At 49.0% G+C, this 19146-nt stretch overlaps 5 protein-coding genes across 5 annotated transcripts, besides 2 other annotated features; 4 read left to right on the plus strand and 1 right to left on the minus strand.

The window, feature by feature from the left end:
* Positions 1-1437: 1437 nt before the first annotated feature.
* On the plus strand, positions 1438-2718 carry PENARI_c010G02209 (uncharacterized protein; the record flags this gene model as incomplete). The annotated part of the gene is made up of 3 exons (XM_022632154.1): positions 1438-1529; positions 1585-1866; positions 1914-2718. The coding sequence occupies 3 exons, from the start codon at positions 1438-1440 to the stop codon at positions 2716-2718; spliced, it is 1179 nt and encodes a 392-aa protein (XP_022487795.1).
* Positions 2719-7136: 4418 nt separating this feature from the next.
* PENARI_c010G09103 (uncharacterized protein) lies at positions 7137-8162 on the plus strand (the record flags this gene model as incomplete). Its single annotated transcript, XM_022632356.1, has 3 exons — positions 7137-7308; positions 7373-7891; positions 7942-8162. 3 exons carry the CDS (start codon positions 7137-7139, stop codon positions 8160-8162), a joined length of 912 nt encoding a protein of 303 aa, XP_022487867.1.
* Positions 8163-8896: 734 nt separating this feature from the next.
* Positions 8897-9321, plus strand: PENARI_c010G08919 (uncharacterized protein; the record flags this gene model as incomplete). Its single annotated transcript, XM_022632347.1, has 2 exons — positions 8897-9247; positions 9292-9321. The coding sequence occupies 2 exons, from the start codon at positions 8897-8899 to the stop codon at positions 9319-9321; spliced, it is 381 nt and encodes a 126-aa protein (XP_022487807.1).
* Positions 9322-11038: 1717 nt separating this feature from the next.
* On the minus strand, positions 11039-13825 carry PENARI_c010G01322 (ATP-dependent Clp protease ATP-binding subunit; the record flags this gene model as incomplete). Its single annotated transcript, XM_022632123.1, has 1 exon — positions 11039-13825. The coding sequence occupies one exon, from the start codon at positions 13823-13825 to the stop codon at positions 11039-11041; it is 2787 nt and encodes a 928-aa protein (XP_022487735.1).
* Positions 13826-15689: 1864 nt separating this feature from the next.
* PENARI_c010G02927 (uncharacterized protein) lies at positions 15690-17305 on the plus strand (the record flags this gene model as incomplete). The annotated part of the gene is made up of 4 exons (XM_022632174.1): positions 15690-15752; positions 15805-15987; positions 16279-17103; positions 17162-17305. 4 exons carry the CDS (start codon positions 15690-15692, stop codon positions 17303-17305), a joined length of 1215 nt encoding a protein of 404 aa, XP_022488044.1.
* Positions 17306-18510: 1205 nt separating this feature from the next.
* Positions 18511-18516: a sequence feature (Short protein (PENARI_c010G08332, OGE52600.1) was converted to a misc_feature.).
* A 64-nt stretch (positions 18517-18580) lies between these two features.
* Positions 18581-18661: a sequence feature (Short protein (PENARI_c010G08332, OGE52600.1) was converted to a misc_feature.).
* Between the last annotated feature and the right edge of the window lie 485 nt (positions 18662-19146).

Here is a 19146-nt window from a genome sequence, read left to right on the forward strand (position 1 = left end):
GAGATACGAGTGGCTAAGTGTATTAGTCTTAAGTCCGAAAATGTAATCTAGTTCAGCTGAAGTGGCGTGGCCACCGGCTGGCCCAGCTGTGGATGAGTTCATCTTTAGCCTCAGATCTGGAAGGTGGTATGTGCACCGATCTAGACCGAGAGATTTGACGCTAAAAGATAGCGTAAAGTAGAATTTGCAGTACAATTTACGAAGTTTGTTATTGATTAAAAGGCGAGACTCTGGATAAACTAAAAAAGTCAAATTCTCCTTCCGGCTCGGAGCCGGTATGGACTCTAAGCAAATTACGCGATCTGTTACACTGTATCAACAACATACCTGTAAATTGTTCATACTGTACTCTGTCCAAAAATTGAGATGCAAAATATATTGCCTCCTCATACTCCAATCTACCCCCATAGCCTCCGTCAAGACCCATTTCCTCCAAGGTTGGAGACGGGACCGCCGGAGTAAAGATCTTCGGGCCCACTTTCTAAAATCCCTCATCCAAAGATTCTGGCCAATAAGAGTATGTAACGGCCTTCACCACTCTAGACGCTTGTGGCTAGTGGCAAACTCAAATATTGATGCCTAACTTTGAAGGCTCTACTCCCGCATCGAGTAATCATCTCGGACGATGACCGTAAGCGCAGTTACTTTTGGTTTCGGATCAGCAAATAAATGCCCAATATCACATATTAATTGCCTATCCTCCTCGACTGAGTCACTCCACTGTGGAACTCCTACAAAATCCATGGCTGTCTTCGCTTAGGAACGCTCATGTGCCTCTAACGATTAACTTCATGCCGCCTAAGCGACTACCTGATCGTAAGAGACTAGCTTACGTAGGTCCCTAGTTTCACCTGCTTAGTGTAGTAAGGTGTTCATCATGAACGCCAAGTTCGCCGGTAAACTTTCGGTAGTCCATGCTCAATTGGGCACTAATATGGTCAAACCTATGAGGGATGTGGGTGACCTCCGGAGTACAGCCGCAGTTGGGTTGGGGCGTGAGTGGACCGCCGGTGGCACAGAATGCCGTCAGGTACAAATCAGAGCAGCGCAATCAGATCAATTTCCCAGCCAATTCTGATCCAAGGAAATGCAGGTTCATCCATGGAACCCGCTGTCGATTGGGACCCTCACCCCCCGGTCTCTTCGTTGGTTGTGCTCTGTCACTGGAGGTCTATCTTGTTTGCCAGTGATAAGACTTTATCCTCCACAGTTCTTACACCTGCATCTCTCACCCCAATAATACCTATCACATACATTTTGGGGCTTGAACTCTACTCTCCCCCCTTGTCGTGATCGTCGGCAGATGAAGAGCCTATCGGAAAATCTTATACATAGCAGCTAATCTCCCCGGCCGATTTTATAAAATGTGGGTGTCTCGACTTGCATTCCTCATCCCCAAAGATCATTAACGTTAATCCTTTGAACAGGCCACAGGCAATGTCTGGTTTAGGTGGTGACTTTGCGGTGAAGTTCGCCCGCGAAACATGGGCTTTATATGCTGTCGGCGTCTTCGGCGCCGTCCTGCGATTGTGAGTATGCGCCGCTCCATGTGCAAGGCCATGCACTAACCCAAGCGCCTTATAGTACCGCCCGTATTCGACGTTTAGGCATCCGCAACCTCCAAGTAGATGACTATCTTATGATGTTCGCGGTGGTCTGGTACACACTACTATGTGTCTCTCTAAATCAAGTTGCTTCTGGTGGAGGATCCAACTTGATGACCGACGAAGACAGACTACACTTGACGCCCCAAGGCAAGGCCGAGCGAATTCGTGGCAGCAAATGGGTTTTCGTCTCGGAGCATTCGTTTATTCTCTGCGTCTGGGGTCTCAAGGCATGCATGTTGGTGATCTATGCCCGTATCACGTATGCCACCAAGTCCCATTTCAGAGCACACCCACTAACATCAACAGTGAGGGACTGAAGCAAAAGAAGTGGATTAATTATATCGCTATCTATGTCGCCATTGGATTTGTCGCCACGGAACTATCCCTCTTCCTCATCTGCCGCCCAATAACGGAATACTGGGCTGTCCCAACGGACAACTACCAATGTTCATCCTACCAATACTACGAAATTGTCCAAGGCTGCATCTCCATCTCCGCCGATATTTTCATGCTCCTAATCGCCATCCCAATGCTTATCCAAGTCCGGGTCCCGCTCAAGCAGAAGCTGATCCTCGTCCTCCTTTTCGGAATGGGAATCTTCGTCATCGTCGCCGCCGTCCTGAACAAGGTGTACTGCCTGGTCCCCTCGCTGATCTCCTACGTCTACATGAACTGGTACTTCCGCGAAGCAACCGTCGCCATCCTAGTGACCAACCTGCCTCTAATTTGGTCTCTTCTGCGCGACGTCTTCCCCGCCCTCAAGAGCTGGACCGGAGGCTCCAAGCGCGGCACAGATCGCTACAAGTCCGGGCCCTGGACCAGCAAGGGCGGCTCCAACCTTCCTCCTTACGGCCCACCGAGCAATCTCCGATCCGGCGACTTCGGCATGCAAGACTTCCAACGCAGTGCTACCATTACTCCGCAGAAGGCAACTGCTTCCGATATCAGCTTGCCGCCTAGTGAGGAGCGCGATGTTAGCAGTGACGATGGCTCTGCGCGCGCCTTGCGCATTCGTCAAGATATCACCGTGACCGTGCACCACGACTCTCGGCCGATGGAATATGAATCAAATTCCTCGCACGTCGTCCACAAGGCTCACGAGGAGGTCTAATCCACTTTGATTGAAAAGTCTCTATTTTTGTTTGTTTACGAATCCACGAAGTCCTTGCGGACTTGATACCCCTCTAATTTCATTTCTCCTGTATATATTAACTTCTAGATGTGCGTTCGGAATATCGGCCCCGTTTCGGATGACACCGGCGTTACATTGACATAGAGTTTTGAACAGCAAACTTTGTACATTTACCCTTCGTTCTACTTGAATTCCAGAAAGAATATAATCCAATCCCCGGCATGGATAATCTTCGGTACATCCGTTCTCTTAAAATCAAACACCGAATCTCAATTTTGTGTCTGCAAAGGCTAAAAGGCAGAATATGCTGGAGAGTGGCCCACCGATCTCCCGCCTCTTTGCGTCAACCGTTGATCTTATCGCCATCGGACATGTCTAAGACAAGGCAAATGATTGGCCCAATAAGTTAATTTTTGCGAACATATTGTGTCGGGGTTTGAACACATATCCCTGCAAGCCGAGAGCGATTGGTGAAACCCATGGAACCCTTCCAGAAAAACCTCAGCTCGCACCCCTGACGCAAATAAGCCAGTGGCTTGGAATGTCTTGCTTGGACATTGCATGTGCGCCTTGTACACAATAGTCCGCAGTTACCACGGCTAAATGATCCTGGGCTGATCCTCCGACCGTTCTAAGCCTTCTACAGTACTAAATATGGATATATCACCGTCCGAATTCCTACGCCAGGCCTTGGCATGGCCACCGACATCGGTGACTTCATCGAAGAGGTCAAAAAAAAAAAAAGAAAAAGAAAAAGGATTAGCCTATACTGTATGTAACGGAACCCCACCGCGGAGCATGACCATGGATATGCACCGGCATGGACAGCAACCGATGCATCGCCGATAAATTTCATGGTTCCATGGACTGTCTCTCTCTGGACTTGGGGATTGGGATTTTCGCGGGATCGACCGGAGAAGTGACATGATAAGTCTGGAGTATTATCAATACCCGTCGGTCACATATCGGCCGCCTAATATAACACTTATAACACTTATATTGCTCAATTACACTGTATATTGCTACGTGCATAGTAAATTGGAGACACTAAAAACAGTTTCATTGGCCGCGCAATGGCACTAACCAGAGTTTGAGCAGAGTTTCGGCGACCCACACGGACCGCCCTGTATTATCTCTCGCCTTAATGTTTGAACCCCGAAGTGATTTTGGAGCACAATATGGACATGTACACAGTGCGGCAGTCCTAAAAGGCGATCAATCCTATTCGAGCAAGAGCCCAAACGACAGATCTTCAACACTCGCCCATGGATAGACAATCAATAGTGCAACGCGTAACCCCCGGGAGCGACAATGTAAGCGAACACAATATATAAAAATGCAAACCAATCAGAACTGAAATCCTCTATATACTAAGCAAAGTAAGTGGGCCCCCCTTCCCAGCATCGGCAAAACACAAAACAACCAGCCAATACGAGAATCCGAATGCAAGATCGAGTCGCGCCTATCATTGCCCGGTCAGGATGGTGGTAAGCCACCCCAACCCCCTATCCCCTTTCCGTCATTTTTCTCATGTTGTATTGTTGCACTGTGCCTGGATGATCTAATCCTTCCCTGGCCACATCCCCGTGCAAAGCAATACATGTCGGTCTCTTAGATCCGTGCATGGTGGCTCGTGCAACCGCGCCCCACTGGTTTGTTGATGGTCGCCCTGTCGGGATCGTTTCTTCCGAGTAGAGGATTTGGAGAGTTGGTTCTTCATGGATGGAACCTTATCCCTTGGGGTTTTGGGGCGATTGGTTTGGACTTGTACCTGGATTTGGGCTTGAGCTTGCTCTGTTTCACTGTTCGGGGTCGGGTTTACTGTCTATTTGCGGGTTGATACTCTGTCCGTGCATTGGTTTGAAGTTTGGAGTTCATGTGGGATTAGAGTAGCCCACATTTTGGATTTGTCTGTCTGTCTTTTGTTCCGGTAGGTGGTGGCTTGTGCTTCTGTAAGGCTGGGTTGTGTTGCCTCTAGCAGTATCTCGTAGTTCGTCCGATTGCCATGAGGTGCATGAGCAAGCTCTGTTAGTCGATATAGTACCGCTTAGGGAGTGATCTGATCTGCTGTTGTGATATAGGGTGAGACATTCGAGAAGAACGGTTTTGTAGTTCTATGCAGGTACCCTAGTTGGGCAAGTTACGGAGTACAATCCCTTGATGATCTTCGTTCGATGATGTACTTGCCTCATACTGTGAGATATTGAAACAAACCTGTTTGTATGGAAATACACTTTCAAAACTTCCTTCCCTACACCGCCATCCCAACATGCGTAAATCTAGTTACCCAACAATTTTATATCATAGGAAACTTGACACGCTCAGACTATTGAATCTTGACCAAGATCCTGTTCAGTTAAGTTTGACCATATCTTACTTGGAGGATCTGGCCACCGTCCGCCGCACAGACACTTGAAGCCCACAAAGCGCAGCCTCAAATTATTTTTGAAGCTCAACTGCGTACGGACCCTCCTTCCGATCTGGAACTGGATTTCGATTTAGAAGGGAAAAAATATGAGAAAGTTGTTTCGGGTCAACGGAAGTAGTGGAAGTAGGGCGAGGTATTTGTATTATTATGAACAGACCTCCTGGATAGAGTTAGACTTATGCAGGAGTAAAGCAAAGTACAGTAAATTTTGTTGGTCATTAACTAGTGGGGACTAGAATGACTAGAACACACGTCCCTGATGTTTGCATGATTCATGTATTCTATCCTAAGGCATCACTGAGAATTATTGAATAATTGAATACTACGGTACCTGTTGAAGGCGCCACGGATAAGCGAAGAGAGGACTTTACTAGTCAACCTACCGATAAATGCTAGGCTGGGACTATGTCTATTAGCTCATGGTAGAAATGGTAGAAATGGCTTTGGTGCATTCTCATGCCAGGGTAGATATCAGGAAACCTGCTCTCATTGTATTTAGCTGATGTGAGGCATGTCACTAGACATGGTTGAGAAATGATCAATTTTATTTTCTATGTGTAACTTCATAATCCTAAGACTATTAAATGGTCAAAGAGCTCTTTAGAGAAACTCATCACTCGTACGACGTTCTAGAACCGCTCAGCCTGAGTGGTTGGGAAATGGCAACATGAGGATTGGGATACGTGGGACAAACATGCCAAATTAGTATCACATGAGCGATTCTAAATATAAGTCATTGACTACTTTTGACATTTACCTCTGTCAGGCCCATTGCATGGAATACAAAACATTGTCACCAGCACGCACCTTTTGCCAATTCCGGGGTTTTACGAAGAGATTACGAAAACAGGACAGTCAATCATTTAGCACTAACAGCCGTAGATAGTGACTTAAATAAGAGAGAATATCGATATACTGTTTGTATGCAAAAAGGCCTCCTGTAAGGCCGAGAATCGTGGAAAATATGATAAGTAGATATTCTATGTCGCCCTTGGCTCCTCCGCGTCCTCTTCATCTTCTTCCTCTCTAATCTTCACCCCCATCCTCCATACACTAGCACGGCGAGTGGATGACTCGCGCTGTTCCTGAATAGGCAGTAAGTATCTTACGCCTCCTTTTCCTCTTCTTCCTTTCTTACCCTCACCACCACCCTCTCTACACCAACATCGCCACGGAAGGCATGTCTTACGTATTACATCGGCGAGGCTGAGATACAGGCAGCTATCTCTCCTTTTTTCTTCAGTTTCTCTCACCTTACCTCTCGTTTTATCTCTTAACTTGCCTTCACTTTTTCGTTCACTATTATCTTCTGACATTAAACTTACTCTGTAAAACGCGGTCTCGGCTCCTTCAAAATTGTGCCTCATATACTAATGACATCAACTTCATTCTCGTGCCGGGAATGACAGCCTCTTAACAGAGCAAGGCCCAATGAACCCTGTATCTCGCTGATCAGACGCCAATATTTTGCTTTGGATCTTCAATTTTGAGATTTCTTTTTCGCCTCTCGACATGTTCCCCCAAAGGAGGATCAAGACGAGCTACAAAGTTACCACCAGCGCTGATTGACAGCAGCCAAGCAATGCATATTTCTCTGTGTGGCCCGCGTGTGAAAGAAGCTATTCGAACGTCTTCTCTTCAGCGCTTCATCCTCGAACTTCGGAGATTCAATATACATATTTGTTACCGAAAGTCCAAAACCAATGTCCATCCATCGTCCATATACATCAAGAAGATCACTAGATCCGAATCTGCATTCAAATAAGCGAACGATATGCCCGGAAAGTCCGGCAAATACCATGTCAAATTTGGTCTCAGATTGAAGCCGAAACGTGACGCGTTTCCCAGAAAGACGGAGCGAACGCCTATGATGCTAAAAGCACCCAAAATCGAGACCTAGCCCACCTCAAAGTCTGTTTTTGCTATGTCCCGCACTAGCGGGCATCTCATTCTGCTAGTATCGGACCAAATGGCTCAACGGCCATGGCTGTCTGAATTCAAAACCATGGTTGATGCCGGCCTACAGGCACTCGATGATGCAAAGTCCTCAAATGATCGAACCAAAGTCGCCCAAAGGTATATGGAGGCCTTCTTCAACCTGCGCAAGGATACGAGCTCGGCAGACGAAGCCTTCGTCAAAAGTGAGTGGTTTGACGCCTGGAAGACTGGGCTCGCTTACAGGTCAAGCTGCTAACTTTACCTCAGACAGCCTTTTGGAAGTGAAGAAGTTCCTAGACGGGACGTTAACGCTATCCCCAACCCCACGCCTGTACTGCAATGACAAATGGCTCGATAAGCTATCGCGCTGGGATGTGGCATACGAGGGTGACAGCTCAAAAGAGCTGTGGGAAAACAGCAATCCTATGGCAATCGCGGAGGTCTCAGCATACAAAAACAGGATTTTTCTTATAGACGAAGATGGCGACAGACACGAGCTTGAGCCCTATTGGTCTGAGGACTTGGACCAGTACCTCTTCGACGATGACTACAAGGGTAAAACTTACTGTTCTTCCCAAAGCAACCTCGGAGCCACACAGGAGCAAACTACACCAAAGACAATCACAATCTGCCCTAAAGGCTTCACAAATCCCAACGCACCTGTCGCTCTTGGGGACAAAGAACCAAAAGGCTTGGAAATTGCTTCAATTCTGCCTCGAAGTGCAACTTTATATCACGAGCTGTTTCATCTCGTACTCGGCAACAAAAACACACCGGATGTGACTTGTAAGTGATGTTGATACTGAATTCAGATGAATCTGTCTCCCCGCTAATAGTTTGGAGACGACTGGGTGAACAACAAGAAATGCAAGAATCACCCGACACAGTGGACAAGCCTCGAACAGAGAGCCGGGCACAGCGCATCCGTCGTAACCCAGAAACCTATACCTGGTTCAGCGTGGGCTATTGGTACTTTTTGCAGACCAAATGGACCACAAAAGCCAATCAGCGATGGACCTTTGACACGGGCGTCGCCAAGTTGGTTTCAATTCCCTGATAAGCATTGAGAAAGGAATCAAGCCGTTAATAGGCCGAACAAGACCCTACGCTCATCTGGTGGCGGGTATCTAGCCCGAATCAAACTGAGCGCCCCAGTGAGAATAAATTAGAAGACTAAGTTCCACCCGAATTCATGGAATGAAGCTCGGGTCATGCTCGAGTATTACGGACAGCGGTTGCTTCTTGTAGGAATCAGGAGTCAGAGATTATGGATGCAAGAACTCAGACCCGGGAAGCTTGGGATGATTTGATCCCTCGCGATTGAATTCTTATAGGCACTACTAACGTAGTAAATATACCTTTATGTATTAATTGCGAGTATATTTCTAATAAAGATAACAATATGGTAGCATTAGGGCCCTGGTTTCCTTACGAAATAGGTAAAGCTATAGGAAAACTTGATATAGTTCCCTTCGCCTAGAGGAAAATAAAGCAATAATTTCTTAAACACAATCTAATGCGGATACTCATCTGTCGGGGTGATTTCACTAGCACGATTACCGACCATCAGTGTCATTGGCATTTTTGGTCTAGCGGTAAACCCCCGCTTTATTTTTAGCTAAACTGAACTTCGCGCCAAAGTGTCCGGTAGCAAATTTCTCTCGTTGCGGTCATCACTCCGTGAGCCCTCCGCTGTTGATATCACTTAGATATCGCCTCCATCCAGTTGCCCCTCAGAGCTCTCCCACAGTTCCCGGTCATCTGCTGATACTATCCGTCCCGCATCGCAAAATGGCACCAGTCACGAGAAGAGCGGCCAGGAAGGCCTTGACTCCTTTAATCTCGACTCCTCCAGTTCTGACAACACCCGAGGTTCTAGAAATGATTCTGCTTCAGACCGATATGCGCACTCTTCTGACATCTTGCCAACGAGTCTGTCGAGACTGGCATGATCTAATCACCACGTCACCATCGATTCAAAAGTCCCTCTTCTTCACTCCAATCAAAGAATCCGAATGGGGCGCGGGAGAAAAGCTCCCCAATCTACTGCTAGCAGCGATGTTCCCTACCATTTTTCCTGCTAAGGGCGACCCACGCAAGCGAGATTTTCACTTTTCCGATTGCGCGATGGCCAAAGATGCCGTAAGTTTGGATCGGTTTATCCAGAAAAATGCTAGCTGGCGTAGGATGCTTGTGCAACAACCTCCTATCTTTGAGCTTGGCCTTTTCCACATTGATTCCGGCAGGGGTGGCGATAGCGCTCTCTGCGTTAGTATACCCGTTAGTCTTGCAATCTATCTAAAATTAGGATCTCCCGGCTAACACGGTGTGTTTAGGCGAATCCGACAAAGAAAACAAATAGAGACGAGGGCCTTCGAATGGGAAGACTCTTTGAGATCTTGCTATTCGATTCGCCTATTCGAATTGGAAGGTTCGGGAGTACACGTCTGTATTGGTCAGCAGATGAGCCGATTGATTTCCATTCGAGTCAAGAATCAAATAAAGACGTATTTCATCGAATGCTTGGTCAAGTGGGTTTGGTTCTACATACCAAGCAAATAATCCAGTGTGCGATGGGTTTCGGGCGTGGTTTTAGTGGCGTTAAGACGACTAAGATGGAAATTATTGAGGCGTATCGAGAGCATGGCTTGGACATTGATTCCCAAGCAGAGGAGATGAAAGCCCGCAGAAGGTCGGCGAAGGAAATAGAATGGTCGGATATAGATTCGGATGAAGGCGACTCGGAAGATCTTGATGAGTCGTAGGGAACGGTCGATCAAGAAATCATAGGTGTTCAAAATGCCGGGATATATCCAGTCACACTGTTCTAACTTATTCAAATGCGGTCACTGCGCCAACGGACACCCGACCTAGGAGTGTCCGTCGACGAAGGGGCAAGCGATACCAGTCAAGTGCGCCAATTGTGGTGAAGGGCATCGTCCTACAAGTCGAGAATGTCCGGTGAAGGTTGCGGGGATGAACGAAGCCAAGCAAGCGCTTGCCAACTGCCCTGCATATCACCGTATTCCTATGCACTTCCGAGTGACGGCAAGCACCGGTAAAGAAGCAACTTCGACTAGGGCGGACCCAATGTCCTCGAATGGACTCGAAGCGTCGATACACGCTCCGGAGGGGCAACGGGGGGAAGAGCCCCCGCGGAACTCCTAGGATACTGTAATCGACGTGGAGGCTGTAGCGATAGAAGTAGAAACATCACTAGAGGAGACCACTAAACCAACTCAGCCTACTCAGCTTAAAAAAGGCCCTAGCCGCCCAAAGGGCTTAAGAACGAGGCTAAAGAATCCTAAACTAACGGTGATACCGCTGGCATACTAATGGTTAACAAGGCTCTAAGCGGCCTCGAAAAGGCGACGTATAGACGAACAACTAGACGACAATAAATGGCTTAGCATTTAACCCACTCCGCCCGATCTCCCTCACCCTAGCACTTAGCAGGATAACTAGCGTTACTTAAGGAGCGGTTTCCTTACTTATATAATACTTAGGGCGTGCTCAGTTTCACTTAGTGAGCAAAACGCGGCAAGGGGTGAGCACTAAAACGGAAAGGGAAAGCCAGGTCGTGCGGCCTAAAATCCGATATGTGTGTATTCACAGAGAGGCAATTGATGTATAGCGTCAATGCTATGCACAAATGCTATCTGTCTTAAATTAACATGATCAAAGTGACCACCGAGTCGTATGTGCTCAAAGGTAACAAGCAGAAAGCCACAAAATTAAACAGAATAGACATAAGACGAGAAAAATATAGAATATAAAATGCTAGGACCAACGCCATGCCAAAAATGGAAGCAGGAAAAAGAAGATAAAGGTCATCAAGGAAAATGTAAAATCGTGAATCATCCAGAGCTCAATATGTGCAACACTTTTTTGTACTCATGTTTCAACAGCACAAGTGGAAGATTGACATTCCATTTAATCATCGTACAGATCGGGCATGTCAGTCTCCATCTCAGCTGCGAGGTCATCCGAGTCCATCATGTCATCATCGCTATCACTGCTTTCACCTAGCTCGTGGTTAGGCAGGACCTCGATGCGGCCGTCGCGCATGACGACACGAGCATTCTCGCCATCTTGTATACTTCCGCGAAGGATGAGAACAGCGAGACGGTTGAGGACCTCGCGTTCGATGAGACGACCAAGAGGACGGGCACCGTAGGCGGGAGAGTAACCAGCCGCACCAAGGTAGTCCTTGACTTCCTCGGAACAATCGATGTAGACGTTGCGGCCGTTGTGGTCGAGACGCTTCTGGACTTCGGCGAGGCGGAGGTCGACGATCTTGCGGATCTCGCGCTTGGTGAGACGGTTGAAGATGACTGTGCTGGAGATACGGTTGAGGAATTCGGGCAGGAAGTAGTCGCGGAGAGCTCCCATGACCATCTCGCGGGTCTGTGGGTCGATGCGGCCGTCCGTGGTGGTAGGGCGGGCGAGGAACTCGGCGCCCAGGTTGGAGGTCATGACGACGATGCAGTTCTTTGCGTCGACGATGCGGCCTTGGCCATCGGTGATACGGCCATCGTCCATAAGTTGGAGGAGGACAGTGAGAACTTCCTTGGCGGCCTTCTCGACCTCGTCGAAGAGCAAGATGGAGAAGGGGCGACGGCGCAGACTCTCTGTCAGCTGACCGCCAGCATCATGACCAACGTAGCCGGGAGGTGCACCGATCATGCGACTCAAGGAGTGTCGCTCTTGGTATTCGGACATGTCGAAGCGGATCATGGCCTTGGGGTCGTCGAAGAGGAACTCGGCAAGGGCTTTGGTGAGCAGTGTCTTACCAGTACCAGAGGGACCGCAGAACAAGAAGCTTGGAGGCGAGTTGGGGTTACTGAGACCGGAGCGTTGGAGTCGAATGGCGTTGGAAACAGAAACAACAGCCTCCTTCTGGCCGATAACAAGCTTACCGAGGGACTTCTCCATGTGGAGCAGCTTGTCCTTCTCCGTAGTCTTGAGTCTGGTGACGGGAATACCAGTCCACCGGCCGACGATTTCATTGATCTGATCGGGGCCAACAGCATCAGCAAGCAATGCCTCGCCGCCATCGCCGGAGTTGGCGCGGCGTTCGGCATCAGCCCTGGCGCGGTCAGATTCAAGACGCTCAATGAGGGTCTTGGTCTCTGGAATGGCATAGTACTCGAGATCGGCAGCCGTTTGAGTGTCGCCTGAGCGTTCGGCTTCGTCACGCTTGACCTTCAGAGAGTCGAGCTTGATCTTGGCGTCCTGAACTTCTCGGCTGCGCTGCTTTTCGCTTTCGTACTTCTCGCGCATGGGCCGGAGCTCCTCCGCAACATTAGCAGCTTCCTGCTTGGCAGCTTCAAGACGAGCCTTGGATGCGTCGTCTTGTTCACGCTCCAGTGCATGGATTTCGATTTGGAGCTGGCGAGCCTTTCTCTCAAGTGTGTCGAGTGCTTCTGGCTCAGATTCACGAGTGACGCGGACTGCTGCTGCTGCCTCGTCAATAAGATCGACAGCGGAGTCGGGAAGTCGGCGGGCTGTCAGGTAGCGTGAAGCAAGAGTAGCGGCAGTGACGATGGCACCGTCAAGAATGTTGACACCGTGGTGGACTTCGTACTTTTCCTTTAGACCACGGAGAATGGAGATCGTCTCTGCGACAGAGGGTTCCTTGACCAGAACTTGTTGGAAACGACGCTCAAAGGCCTGATCCTTCTCGATATACTTGCGGTACTCGCCGAGAGTGGTAGCACCAATGCAGTGCAACTGACCACGAGCGAGCATGGGCTTGAGAAGGTTGGCAGCGTCCATGCCGCCCTCGCCGCTGGAACCGGCACCCATAAGTAGGTGGATCTCATCAACAAAAAGAACGATGGTGTCCTTAGAATCCTCAATCTCCTTGAGAACACCCTTCATGCGCTCTTCGAATTCTCCACGGTACTTGCTGCCAGCAACAAGTGAGCCGACATCAAGAGAGAGGAGACGGCATTGGGCTAGGTTGGCAGGAATATCGGCATTGACAATGCGGCGGGCCAGCCCTTCAACAATGGTGGTTTTACCAACACCAGGCTCACCGATCAGCACGGGGTTGTTCTTTGTGCGTCGGCTAAGAATGCGAATAACTCGTCGGATCTCCTCCTCACGACCAATTACGGGGTCGATCTTACCCTCACGAGCCAATGAGGTCATGTCGATGGTGAATTTCTTGAGGTTCTCATTCTCGCTCTCCGCGTCGGCAGTCTTGGAGTCGACGCGGCGCGTACCACGGATTTGCTGGATGGCAGTGTCTATTAACTTGAGATTTGGAATATTGGCATCGCCTAGAGCACGCTGAACCTGTGAATCTTGACACACCGACTGGATCAGGTGGTCAACGGCGACAAAGCTATCTTTTTGTGTTTTGGACAAATCGGTGGCGGAGCGGATGACTTTCGCGAGTTGAGGAGAAACACTGGGGTTCTCTGGTGGAGGATCTTGACTTGGGAGACGTACGAGCAACTTCATAAGCGCTCGATCGAGGAGTTGGGAGTCGCCGTGGGCGCGTTCGATGACTTGGCGGAAGAGGGGTGCGGTAGCCCCATCATGAGACGCATGGCCCACGGGCTGCTGGTCTTCAGATTCACCTGGGGATGGGTTGAGGAGAGCGACTGCCAGGTGTAGAGGCAGAATTTGGGAGTGGGCGTACTGCTCACACAGGCTGCTGGAGTCGAGCAAGGCCTTGTTGGCCCGGTCTGTAAATTGGGCGCCGTTCATGTTGAACGGTATAGTGGAGTGAGATCAGCTAGGGTTTGGATGGTAGCTGAGAATGGACTGTGAAGTTGTCAGGAAATATGCTGGATTTGGTATGTGAGTATGTAAATTGGAGAATGTACAGGTATTTCTAGGAGGAAGCAAGTTCATATAACTCCAAGCGCGTGGGCTGCCCGAAGCTACTTCAAGGTCCATGACGCCACTACCAGCTTCCACCGCCTTCCAGAAGCTGCCCGAACCAAACTGATGACTTGGTAGGCGACCTGTCAAATGGGCTCACCGACTACGTACTTGTCCCACTTTGCATATTGGTAGATGATGTCAACACTTATGGCAAAAGATAAGGTGATAGTTGTAGGCAATGAGAAAGCACACTGAATGACATGCAATGCTTTAAGTCACGGAAGTATGTAGATTTTTGACCAGCAGAGTAATGTACATTTCTTAATCATACTTTATTGCCAACCAAACATAACAAACAATCTGCCAGCGAGCACCGCCTCCCCACGTGAGACACGCGTCTCACGTGACCGCTGACTAGATTACCACGTGACACAATAAATCGCGCAAAACCGGCGACTATCCAGGGTTGAATCTCCAAGCTCCCCACGTTCGAGAGATGATTCGACCCTGATGCCTTTATTGGTGGGTTCTCCGTTAGAGCTTGCGTACCGGCGTTCCTTGCAGTGGAGCATCGAAACCAGGTGGACTGTTGAGTTGAAAATCAAGACTCAAGATCTTACGATGTGCCACTGACGCCAGCCCAGGCACAACTCCGATTCTTCACGATTGGCCCTGGTTAAAACACGGCTGCCATGCCTAAACACTTAACTCGTTTTCCACGATAGCCGACGGAAAATAACCCAGTCAATGACGTCAAAGCGGGCGATCTAGAGCAATGAGCATCCGAGGAAGCATTGGGTGAACCTTGACTGGGCTCAGACCCCTAGTGACTTCGACCCTGTTGATATCTGCCTTGACATGCATGCCAACCCTCCATCGGATATCGAGATCACACTCTGCCTCGGAGGGGGAGTGGCCGTGGGGCATTTTCGAAACGATGCATCCAGACATGGAGATCAATCTCTCGGGCTGTCCACTAGTCGGTTTCCTATTGGCTTTCCGGGTGGATTCACTCCTGATATGTTTTACCTTGGACTTTGCCTTTGCCCTGACTTGCTTTGGAGGCGCTTGAGAGGGGCAGGGAAAAGTAGATGCGGAAAAGTTCGGCGGGGCAAGCGGAGGAGAGGGGCAAAATACTTTATGCCTTTTATGATTTGCCTCTTGACTCCAGCACCTCCAGTTGGGCGTGAGCTAATGCTGGGCATGGGGGGTCGAGACTAACCTTTCCATGCGCTACCACATATACTACTGTGTGAGGAAGGGGCCATGGCTATACCCTATACCCTATGAGTACCCTCATCCGTAGTAGATCTTAATACTCTTGTATCCATAAAATTCACATCTCCATAATTCTTTTTATTTTCCATGGTAGGCAATGGTAAGCTCTCCGCCTCCCGAGGCTCCAGAAAAAGAAAAACCTGGTTTATTCTTGGAAACCCCAGTGGATGTAGACATATAAAGAGTTTGCTTGGGCCCCATCTCTGCATCTTTCATTATTCTCACGCCATATTGCATATTCTGATACCATCAAGCTGCACTCACATTTGCTGAGGGCCTTGACTGGATACTTTTGACCACTAGTGAAATCAGAGATTTCTCGCGCAGCCTTAACGGCCGAGATTTCATTTACCCACGCTGTAATTGATCAACTTGATCCACCTCAAGTTTATTTACACTTGACTATTTTTTTTCTTCTGGGATAACCCTGCAGTTCACCATTACCCGAATTATATCCCATATCAGGATGTCGAACAAGCCGATCTTTGTGGCTACGCATCCGCGAGCATGCTCGACGGCCTTTGAGCGCGTGAGTGGAGACGTCGAAATCTGATGCTTGAGCTGCAACTGATATTTCGCAGGTCTTCATGACTCAGCGTGACACCATTCAGTGTGTTCATGAGCCGTTTGGCGACGCTTTCTACTACGGCCCAGAGCGCCTCTCCGGCCGATTTGCAGACGATGAACAAGCTCGTCTCGAGAGTGGATTCAGCGAATCCACGTATAGCACCGTGATGGACAGACTCGAACGAGAAGCTACTCAGGTCCGACCCTTCTTTTTGCGAGATTCTCCTTCATTGCGTTCTGCCATTTCCCCTTAATGCTCCTCATGTTCTCCGTCTGTGGATCGAACACGAGGGAAGATACCCTAGCTGTGTCCACACCTTCTGTGTTTCTTGTTTTGCGCCTAGTGTCCTGGTTTCTTGTCGATATACCCTCCCCTCTACACTCATGTAAACCAAAATCGAGCTCCGAATCCTCGGACGACTCTGGATATCCGCAATGCGGAATAGAAAAATTGCACTTTTGTCGAGGGGATACTTACCGTATAACAGGGAAAAAGAATCTTCATCAAGGATATCGACCACTACCTGCTCCCACCGAGTGGCAAGCCAGCCAGCCTGGCTCCATCCCTGCTGCGCCTGAAGCGCGGCGTCGGGACAGACGAGACCAATGGCGAGGGCCACCAGGCCAACGGCGTGAACGGTGTCGACGGCACCCACACCGATGGCCGCAGCAACGGCTACACCAATGGTACCAACGGTGCGACTAACGGTGAGACCAACGGCGAGACCAACGGCGAGACCAGTGGTCACTCGAACGGCCTCAGCAACAGCCACAGCAACAGCCACAGCAACAAAGAGCCCTACCCGTACAACACTCCCGCAGAACCAGGCAACCCAACAGTGATGCCCCGCGAACTGCAAGAGAAGTTCCACTGGGCATTCCTAATCCGCGACCCGCATTACAGCGTGCCGTCGTATCTGCGTTGCACGATTCCCCCCCTGGACGACGTAACCGGGTTCCACAACTATGACCCCACCGAAGCCGGGTACGACGAGCTGCGCCGCCACTTCGACTATCTGCGCGAAGCCGGGCTCGTTGGGCCGCGTGTTTCGACTCGACCGGAGCTTAGCTCTGGCGAGGAGGAGGTTGCTCCCGGTGCTGTTGAGATTTGCGTTATTGATGCTGATGATATGCTTGATGAGCCTGCTAAGACTATGGAGGCGTTTTGCAATAGTGTGGGCTTGCCTTATAGTCCTGAGATGCTCAAGTGGGATACTGAGGCGGACCATGCGGTTGCCCGGGCTGCTTTTGAGAAGTGGCGTGGCTTCCATAATGATGCTATTGAGTCGAAGGCTTTGGAGCAGCGGACGCACGTGAGTTCTCGTACTGGTAATGATGTAGGAGAGTGGTTTGGCTAACCTTGCTTTTTAGAAACGTGCCACCAAGACTGAGGCAGAATTTGACGCTGAGTGGCGTAAGAAGTACGGCGAGAAGAATGCTGCCCTCATCCGCCAGACTGTCGATGACACCATGGCCGACTACCTGTACCTGAAGTCTTTCGCCGTGAAGGTCTAGACTGATCACAGCTGTAGCGAATGAGTTCCGTAGGATGGAATCTCATGGTACCCAGGTGCCAACGATGAAGAGGAGGAAGAGAGTAGTGGAGGAAGAGAGAAGTGGAAGAAGAGGAAAAGGGGGAAGAGGATATCAACCCCAGCTTCCCCAGTTCTTGACCGCTTCCCGTGAGATCAATTTAGCTCGGATGGCGCCATTTCTGGATCGACCGACTCCAGATTGGTTGATGACTCTGACGATCTGCAATTATTTACTTGACTCGTTTACTCGTTTACTTGTTACTGTCTTCTGCTGGTATTCGTTCTTCTATTTGTTATTATAGTGATCGGACCCGATTGGTCCCACTGGATCTACTTTACTTGCTTTTTCTTCTTTCGGAGATCGGATAAGTTACTGTAACTAACGTTATGTAAGTCTCGTACATGTAATTTGTTAAAATTCGGAACTGTTTCACACCTCATTGAAACCAGTGAAAATACTCCGTCGTCCAGATCACCACCCACGTTGCCGATTCGTTCATCAATTTTGCCGGTAAAAAGTTCGATATCCTCTCCTCAGCATTTGGCCTTCACAAAATCTAGGCTGCGAGTTTGAAAGCTGATGTGTCTAGGAAATTAGTGATAGAGTGTTTTCAGTCGCCTTGGAAATTGCTCCCAGAGGCACGTAGTCATTTCAGGGGCTTGATAGATGCTATGGCCTGGAAGAAGATACAGTGTACTTATCGGCGGCCGCCATCTGGGGTTAGGGGTTGTATGCGCTTTATGAGGGAATTAAGCTCCATCGCAGCATGCTCAAAGAACAATATGCTGGCACGTATGTGATCATAAGATATATCGCAGGTATGCGAAATATGTCTTACGTCGGCCTTGGACGCGCCTCACTATATTCCAATAACTCGAACTTTGGAATCTCATATCTTGCAAAGTGGACTTATGAAGAGCAAGCACTTTCTAGGAGATGAAATCATGAAATATAAGCAAAAAGTCAATTCCTTCCACCCTCCTCTTGTCTTCCTCTCCTCCCTTCCCTATGACATGGGTTACAATATTGCAGCAGCATTAAAAGAAACAATGCGGTTCTTCATAGGAATGATCCCATTTCAGCTTGCAAATGTTGGGAAAAGTTCCCCTGTCACCCGGCTTTATCCAGTATAGTCACGAGTATGTCGTATGCGAATTGTGAAACAGACTTCAAGAGGCTGTTCGTCAGAGCTTAATCTCCCCCGTCCGGCGCCTTCGTTCCTTGTTCCTGCTGTGCTCCCTCGCTCCGCAATACCTTGATGTTCTTCATAGTAAACCGGACGGCAAGATCTCGCAGGCCTCTATAAGTTGCGAGAGTAGAGTTGTAGATCTCCATGGTGGCTGTTCGGAAGGTGCGCGAATCAAATGGTTTGAATATCTCTTTTTGGGATTTACAACATGCGAGGGTCTTGAGATCTTTGATGAACATCCGATCTGCTAGGGAATACAATAAAATGTGGAAAGACAGATGTTCCCATAGGTTGCTGATCCTTCAGATTGCCCTCGATAGTTCCTTATCCCCTTACTGATGACTCGCTAGTAGAAACTGGCTTCACGTCGACATCGGTGCCGGTAGTGCTATGTATTGGCTCACTGTGCTTCGCACTATAGTCGAGCGTCATCTAATGATCGTACTCTATTAAGGCCTGCAGATATATCATCAACCGGTCTTCCAATTTTCTATAGCCCTATAGGTTCAAATTTAATACCTTACGTAAAAAAAAGAATAGATAGGTTACCTGGACGAATCAGCATGTTATGCGTGCGTTCTGAGCGATTTTATGCAAACTGCGAGTATAAGAAATATAGCCCACAAGCACA

This window comes from Penicillium arizonense (genome assembly GCF_001773325.1).
Source record: "Penicillium arizonense strain CBS 141311 chromosome Unknown PENARI_contig010, whole genome shotgun sequence".
Classification (NCBI taxonomy): Eukaryota; Fungi; Ascomycota; class Eurotiomycetes; order Eurotiales; family Aspergillaceae; genus Penicillium; species Penicillium arizonense.